Source organism: Trachinotus anak, unplaced genomic scaffold, assembly GCF_046630095.1.
Source record: "Trachinotus anak isolate AG129_WGS33_773 ecotype Australia unplaced genomic scaffold, CSIRO_AGI_Tana_v1 ptg000009l, whole genome shotgun sequence".
Classification (NCBI taxonomy): Eukaryota; Metazoa; Chordata; class Actinopteri; order Carangiformes; family Carangidae; genus Trachinotus; species Trachinotus anak.
The window spans coordinates 12,345,001-12,353,629 of record NW_027273860.1 but is presented as its reverse complement, the minus strand read 5'-3'; the positions used below and the strand labels follow the sequence as shown (position 1 = coordinate 12,353,629).

General features: G+C 44.2%; 1 protein-coding gene across 1 annotated transcript in view; it reads right to left on the bottom strand.

The window, feature by feature from the left end:
- Window positions 1-2,571: 2,571 nt before the first annotated feature.
- arxa (aristaless related homeobox a) overlaps window positions 2,572-8,629 on the bottom strand; it is a 7,832-nt gene continuing 1,774 nt past the window's right edge. The window contains exons 3-5 of the mRNA XM_071485386.1: window positions 7,369-7,414; window positions 5,379-5,710; window positions 2,572-4,642 (exon numbers count right to left, since the gene is read on the bottom strand). Of these exons, the coding sequence (XP_071341487.1) occupies window positions 4,375-4,642; window positions 5,379-5,710; window positions 7,369-7,414 (646 nt within the window). The 3' untranslated portion in view covers window positions 2,572-4,374. The remainder of the gene's footprint in view (window positions 4,643-5,378; window positions 5,711-7,368; window positions 7,415-8,629) is intronic.

The window sequence follows — 8,629 nt, the reverse complement described above, 5'->3', positions numbered from 1 at the left end:
GCCTGTTTTTTTTTTTTTTTTTGCTCTCTATTTTCCTTAGACTTAATCAACCTCAGCTCACAGGAGATGTGCACTGTAGGCCTGCTTATTCCCACTACCCAGCCTGCAGGTTTTTAAGTGAAGGCCCCGTTTTGTCCTCTCAGTTTGGACTAAACCCAGTCAAATTGAGTCCCTGCATTAATTCGACCCTGCTAAGCTAATAAGGTCGAACAAGTCTCTTTGTATTGTCGCGTTAAGCTTTATTGCTTGTCGTTTTGACCAGCGATGGACAAGGTAGGCTTTGATGAGGGAATTAGTCCCCTATTCTGTCCCTGTTATTCATAGCGCGGCGGAACATACAAGCACCAGAGAGGGTGTCAAAAGGAGAGCTGGTCCTATTGCAAAGTGTCTCCCTTGTTGGAGCTGAAAGGGCGTTATGAGACGATAAACCGCTTAATACACTGAGCTAATTGGATGAGAGCAAGAGAGACGGGGAATTAAGGGGCGATCCGAGAGGGGAGCGGAGTGCCATGGCCCTGCTATTCAGGTCTTTCATCGGGGCCGCGGTTCTCCGCCTGAGGGGAGGAGGGGGAGGAGGAGGGGGAGAGGTGGGCAAGAGGGGGGGGGCTGTTCATCAAAGCGCCTTTTAGAGCTCCTCTCCCGGGGACTGAGTGAGGACTGATCCGGCTGAGGCTGTGGAGTGATTGGGCCTATTCTCTCAGGCAGGGACGTGGTGGGAGAAACGAGGCCAGGTAGAATCCAAATCACTGGCCAAATCAAATCCAACCGCTGGGGGAAGGAAAGGGAGAATAGGGGAATGGCGGCGATGAAAATGGGCACAAGTCAGTCTCTGGACACCTGGATTAACCTGTGAGAGACGGGCGGGGGGGCATCAAGGCCCGGTGTATTGACACTGTGCACCAAATCATGCAGATTCTTTTTCTTTTTGCAACCAATTTACAAGGAAATGCGACATGATTGGACTGTATTGACCCTTTTATATCAACATTCATTATTATGATCATTCATGGAGCCTCATGGCCTGCGTAAGTACAGGCCTGTCTTGAATGAAAGAGCACACATCCAACAAGTGTGACTTTATAAATCCACAGCTATTGCCCCGCTACAGCATTTCAATTTTCTCGCCTTTTTGCGCTGCAAAGAAAGTTTAAGCCTTGCTCCCAGCAGGTCATCCGCCTCCCGGCATTCCCCAGATATTAGGGACAAATTGGTTTGCCATTCATTAGTTATATTCACAATAAGATTAAAACTCCCCGGACAATCTCATCAAAACCCTATAGGGCCATACAGGAAAAAAACACACACGCTCCACTGAGCTTGAGCAAAAGAATAGGAATTTTAAAAAACATGGTAGATGGTGGTCTGTGCGCAGGAGAAAATTGGGTTTTATCTTTTCTTTTTTTTCCCCCTCCTCCATTTTTGCATTATGCTCCAAAGAGCAGCTGGGTGACTTTGTATGAGGCTGAGTGTGCGTGCGTGTGTGTGTGTGCGCGCGCGTTTTTTGTGTGTGTCCGGATAAATTCATGTACAGATAGAGTATCTCTCCATCCGTCCCTTATCGGATCTAATTCCTGCATGTTTGGAGTAAATTGAATGATTAACAGGTATAGGACCTGCAGATCTATAAAACAAGAGAGCCGAAGAAATAAGAAGAGGGTTTCCACAGATGCAGACAATAAAAAGAGGGACTACATTAATCCGCGGGGTAATTTCACGCGATTTGGTCGGGCACCATAGATGGGTCAAACGGAGGAGAATAACCATTGATTGCTGTAATAGTCCTGCATTAGTAGTGAGATCCAATGGAGAGGGGGGGATTTGGGGGAATTAACTCTACGAGGTGTGTGTGTGTGTGTGTGTGTGTGTGTGAAAGCCGTTTGATGAAGTGGTTTGTTACTTCATTAATGACAAAGGGAACTCGCTTCCCTCGACACTGCATTACAGATGTTAAGACCAATTTAGCGCCTTTAAAGGGTTTTAAAGGAAGTTTTGTGACGCCCCCCCCCATCACCACCACATAAAGTGGGCGATCTAATTGAAAACCCCTCGCCTTTGTGGCGCGTCTCACATGTTGGGGATTAAGCTCATGAATATATGGTCAGTATTTTGTCAACTCCGCTGAGGAGGACAGACGCACGCAGCGCGCTGGATTACGCACCTCATGCATTTTCCCTCCTTCAGGTGGAGCAGTGCGACACATCCCTGCTCTCTGCGGCGATAGATTTCTCTTTGACAAATGTTTTCTTTTTTTTTTTTTTTTTTTTTTTTGGTTTGCAGGTATTCTGAACATCGGTCTGTTACTGAAGGTGGATGGATATTTATTTCACATTCCAGTTGTCAATAACGTTTAAATTATTTAGCTGCAGGCTGATAAATTTACAGGCTCCCATAAATCAAGTATTTTGTGTTTTGCAAAATTATTCCTTAATGTAAGACAAAAAAAAAAAAAAAAGACAATTTCTTCATAACACCTTTTATTAATAGTTCTATAATATTCTATTTCACATTGTTTATTTTTCCTGGTTTAGGCCTATGTCAGTCGTAAAGGAATTTGAAATAATAAAAGATAACTCATTTTACCAATGTAATTTATTCAAATTAGCATTATTAAACCAGGAAACTTACAATCACTTAATAAGAAAAAAAAAACTGTCTTTCACTCAGTTCCTCGGGGAAAAGTTTTGACATAAATAATTATCTAAAAACCTAATAATTCATAAACACAGGTGAAATTCTACACAGGGCGACATTCATTAAACACTACACCGAGTGCAAATCATCAAAACACGGTCTCCTGAAATATACACGACCTTGTTTTGAAAATCATTCTTTTTTGTTTGTACGTTTTTCCCCCCTTTTTACACAATATGTACAATTTCCTTTCACACAGTCACGTCATTAGAGAAACATCTCAGGTCTCCGCTTTGCTCGCTTGTCCTGGAGTCAGACTCAGTGGAGATGCCACTACCTGTGGTCACCAAAGGTGTGTGTGTGTGTGTGTGTGCGTGTGTGTGTGTGTGTGTGTGTGTGTGTCGGGGGAGGTGATCTGCCGCTGACGTGAATTTAAAAGACCGTAAATAACTCCGGTTTGATTCGGAGATTAAAAATACATTGGTGTTGCTGAGTGTGACTGTTGGACAGGCGAGCAGCGTAGAGGAGTCAGGCTTTTAGAGAAGGCTATGGAAGGTCTATGGACAGGTTTCCTTTGGTTCTGGGGGGTCGGGGGGGGTCGGGGGGGGGGGGGGGGGGGGCTCCTCCAACTCGCCTTTATTACAGACGCAGACTGACTCAGCCCACATCAATGCATACAGATGAAGCAGTGTTAATGTCGAGCACTCGGGTTGTCCACATTTGAAGTAGCACAAGAATCCTTTCTAAAAGTCTGGGTTCCCCTGCCAATCTTCAGCTCTGTGTGTGTGTGTGTGTGTGTGTGTGTGTGTGTCAGAGGTAAAAGTAGCTAAACCACACTGTAAAATACTCTAACAAGTAAAAGTACTGTTTTTAGATTGTTGCTTAAGTGAAAGTACAGAAGTGTTATGTACTATATGTAATATATTAACTGACATAATTTTAAATTATAAACTTAAAATGTGAAAGTTTGGCAGTGAATACAGAAAAATGCCTCCTGTGAGTGTTATACTACTGTATAATGCTGAAGCACCAGGTTACTGTTGTAGCTGGTTGAGGTTGATGTAATTTTCTAAAACATTTTTACACACCGCTGTGTAGCTCCATCTATAAGAATACTTAATATTTTGAAGCTCAACGCATGGTCTATATGTAGTTCTTAAATCATTGTGAAGTAATGTAGCCAGTGGAGTTAAATCATTTGCCACTGAGCTGTAGTGAAGCAGAAGTCTAAAGTGGAAACAAGTGGAAACAATAACGTACAAGTACTTTTACTAGATTCAGTGTACTTTGTGACGTTCCTGCCCCGGTGACATGTGTGCTTTGTACTGTCTATGCATGTAGCACACTTAACAAAACAATAATCATACCTTAAGTAAATGATACAGAGCCTAATATAAAGTTTCATGCGTTGTTAAAATTTTAAGATATGTTGAAAAGAATAAAAAAATTTTAAGCTTAAAATGTTGCAATTGTTGTTTAAACAATGGAGTGTGAAACAATGTTACAATAGGCGTAATTACTATACACACACACACACACAAACACACTTATTTTTAGCTAGTGCTCTTTTGAATTTGGTCGTGCTATTTTGTTGGGGAAACATGAGGTAACAGGGATGGTTGAACACGGGACATCAGGTCATCAGCCTCCAGAGGTATGAATGGGTTTTTGGACGTGGGACAGGGGTTTCATGGAATGGGACGTAAGCCCGGGATAGGGGGGCCTAGAGCTGGTGTTGAGTGTTCAGCACACCTCCTTCCCTGCGGCTCCGGTGGGCAGGATGTTAAGCTGGGTGAGCTGAGCCGAGTGTTCCTTGGCCTTGAGGCGCAGTGCGGCGATACTGGAGGCCCTGCGGTCTGCCGCAGCTGAGGAAGTGGAGGAGGAGGAAGAAGTGGAAGGGTCAGGGAGGACAGGCCCTGCGTGGGAGGGGTTCTCTACAGGAGGGGCAGGCTGACGGAGGAGAGCTGCAGCGGTGGAAGCACTGGTCAGGGGACCCATACTGGAGAAGAGCCTGAAAGAAGACAGACATGTTACCATCTACTACATCAATGGATGCTAAACATGTTTTCAAAGGTAAAAGTTTTCGTTACACAATAACATAAAAGTCTTATTTTTAAAGCTAATCCTCACATTATTGAGCAGCATTGATTCAAAATGCTGTCTGTGTAACAGCAGTAAAAAGGGAAATATCACTGTCCCTCAGATGTATGTTATTTCCTCCTAGGTTCCCAAAATTAGCCCAAACTAGATTTATGTCATCTATTGCATGATGACTTCCCTAACATAAAAGAAAACATGGAGAGTACAAGGTTAATAATGCTGTAGGCTATAATAGAGAGGAGGAAGCTAATTGTGGCATATGGCGTGTGCAGTGCCACCCCTCCTCACAGCTTGTCTGGCAGGATCACACGTTTGGTTAATTTATTAAGGCATCTGACAGAGTGATTACACACCACTGTGAATGGTTAACAGTATAACATATTTATATCAGACACTGAGATAAACAGTAATGCAGTGTGACTGAGGATTACTGTAACCATCAGTTATTAGAGTTGCATGAAGTGTTGGGAGTTTATTTTAAGCTCGGTTGCTGTTGTGCATTCTTCTGTACATGTGCTTGACTACAAAATTGTAGTCATTTACTGTAAATGCAGGGATAAATGTGATGTCCTACAAGTGCAATGATTGTTGGGCTCTGAAGAATAGATATCAGGTCCAAGGGAGGCCTGTGTATGGGTGCAGCTCACCTGCCAAAAGTGGGTCCAATGAAGGCAGGGTGGCGAAACATGGCGGCCGTGCCCAGGAAAGTGCCCAGGCCGAGCGGGGTGGCCAGGGGTGGGGCAGAGCCATTGTGGGGCGGTGGAGCCAGGCCTGGGAAGGCTGCGGCTGCAGCTGCAGCAGCCGTCCAGGCGGATTCCAGGGCTGGGTGGGGGTGGGGAGGGAAGGGACCTCCCTCCAGGTAGTGGCTGAGAGGGTGGCCCGCTGCAAGGGGGCCTGGGAACGGCAGGCCTGACGGGTGGGCCTGCACCCCGGCCTTCTCACGTTTCCTCCACTTGGCCCTGCGGTTCTGAAACCACACCTGAGGGCGGACAGAGATGATGACACACAGGTAAATATGAGCAGGTTTTCACTTTTCCCAAACAGTTGTTAGAAGTCAAAGAAGAAGGTGACAAAGGTTCTAGTAAGACCTATGATTCCAGTGATAAAAGAGGCTGCATATAGAATCAGGAAGAATTCATAACTCACATGTCTGTTGAGTTATGCAGATTATAAACATTAAAAACTAGGCTGTAACTCCCAGTCCCGCTTAAATGACAGCAATGTTTCATTGTAATTAACATGACCAGACTCTATTCAGTGTTGTGTCAGTGTACTCCAATAGTTGTCTAGTTCAGGTGGTGGCCAACAGGCGGAAAGTCAACGGTAATTACTTGCAAGGTAAACCCCGTCGCTCACGGTCCCGTAAATCTACTTTCTGTCTAATTAAACCCCCCGTCTCTGTAGACGGGCTTCAGGGTGGGGAGAGATAATTAAGAGCGGTGTTAACAAAAGATCCAGAAAATTACCGCTGAACTGGCTCCAATAACAATTAATGCGCTTTAAATTAAATTCTTAAGAGATGTAGAACAAGTGACTTCCATCCAAGAGAGTATTTAACTTTCCCACGCATCCGCTGTTGCCCAGTTTGCACTGCAGAAGCACGGGGCTCTCACAATGAGCAAAATGTCAACATGAGCAAAGTGATTGAACGAAGCAGCTTGAGCGACAGGGACTACACACACACACACACACACACACACACACACACACACACACACACACATTATTCCCAGAGGGCTGTTTAGCATTACACAGCCCCTCGGGAATTTATGAGTTTTTATCACCTCCTGATGGCGCCCGTTAAGTGATTTGTTCACCTACGGCCCCTAAAGAGACATCTGTTGTTTTACCGTCGGCCATAACCTCCCTAAGCTTCCACCGTGTTTGAACTGTCTCTCTGGTTATGAGGCCGGGCTTTCGACATGCAAGCCACGCTTTCAGTGTGATGCGAAGGAGAGGGAGGGATGGAGAGAGTAGGATGAGGGGGGCTGGGGGGGCTGGGAGGTGGGAGGGGGGTGGGTGGGGGGAGCAAACACCTTTAATGGTCTGTCATTCGCTCCCAAGTGCAAAGCATCGGATCAATGCAGGTCTATTGCAATCACATAATGGGAAATCAAATAGCATTATCCCTCCTCTTCCCCCCCGCACCCCCCCCGTCCTCCTCTCTCCTATTCTCACACACATCACACATCTTTTTTTACTCACACACACATCTCGGCCTCGCCCCCTCTCTTTCCCCTCTGATGGGAATTCAAACACCACCTCATCCCAGGAATATAGACAGTGTTTGCTCCTTGCACTAAGTGAGCTTTTTATGAATCACCAGCGTCGGCTTAATTGCCACTAAAACGTCCCTCATTCGCGTGTAATAACATTCAATAACAGGAAGGACCTTCCCTGCGCTGCGACTGGGGCCATTTAACACATTTTTACTGTAATAAATTACTGCCTCAAATTGGCCAGTAATCGTTGATCCTCAATCAGTGACGCATATCACCGGCTATTATCCAGCGCTGTGTACCAGGGACATTTTATAGAGGACATAAAACATTAGAGGATGCAGCTTTTTTTTCCCCTCTTTGATTTACAAGTCTCAGGCTCCTCTTTGCAGATAAAGATAAACAGAAAGCCACTTACTTGAACACGGGCCTCGGTGAGATCCAGGCGCATTGCGAGCTCCTCTCTGAATAGAAAAAAAAAAAAGTAAGAGGAAGGGAGAAAAGGCAGAGGGACAGAAAGAAAAGATTCAAGGTTATAGGCCACCGTTAGGAAGCAACGTAGAATTGCTGTTTTGTCCCCTCCTGTTGTTCACTGTCAACAATAGACGACCAAAATAAGCTTGTTTCTTTTTTTCCCCCTCCTCCCTGGCGTGCAGAAAGACGCCATAGCCATATTCTGTTTTCCCTGTCACGAATGGGTAGAAATAGGCCTAGTGATTGTTAGATTTTCCTTAGCCCAGGCCTGTCACTGTAACAACATAATGGTGGAAATAATGACATCTAAACTAGCCTGCCACAAAGCAATTGACGCTCCCTTCAGCTGCAAGATGGGTTTGCAGTGCAAATTAGACCTACAAGTCGTCTTAAAGTAAATCGATTGGAAAATATGAATAATCCCAATGGTAAAAAAAAAAAAAAAAAAAAATCGAAATAGCCTATATGTTCTTGTGTCCTGTAATATCGGAAAAGCATTTATTATCAAGCATAAAACGCGGATGTGGCAATTATCAAAATGTTAAATCAGCAGAAAATAGGTCCGAAATTTTATTCATGAGTGAATTTATTTAGTTGTTATGCCCTACTGCATATACGTCCTAATAATGTATTTTACTAAAACAGTTCAACCCGTATAAAACCCTGAGAAAATTCAGATTATGAAGCACTGCAGTTCACTGTGTCTGCGCGTATATACCTGCCTTTGGGCTTGAGTTTATAGGCCTTTCTTTTTTTTTCCCCAGCCTGTATTCTGTATCATGTCCAGCAGCTAACCTGAGGTACACTGGGTAATTATTCTTCCTGAGAATTATGCCGCTGTCATCTGCGTGAACAATGGCGGATACAGGTAACAAAATGTCCCCAGTGTGTTCGCACTTGCAGGCCTATTGTGTTCACTTATGCAAGGCACGGGTTTGGTGTTGAGGCATTTTATGAGGTGTGATCCGGACATGTCCTGTTAAAGACGTGTGGAATTTCTTTAAAAATAAATGCAATTAATTATCACCTTCCGAATTATTAGAGCAATAATAATAAATGCAAATGCTTCCTTGTTCTATGCACGTTTCTTTGTGTTTTTTTTTTTTTTTTGGGGGGGGGAGGTGTTTTAAACACAGCCACCTGTAGTTATAATAATGTCAACAATAACAATAATAATAGGCTAACTCCTTATGACTGTACTAATA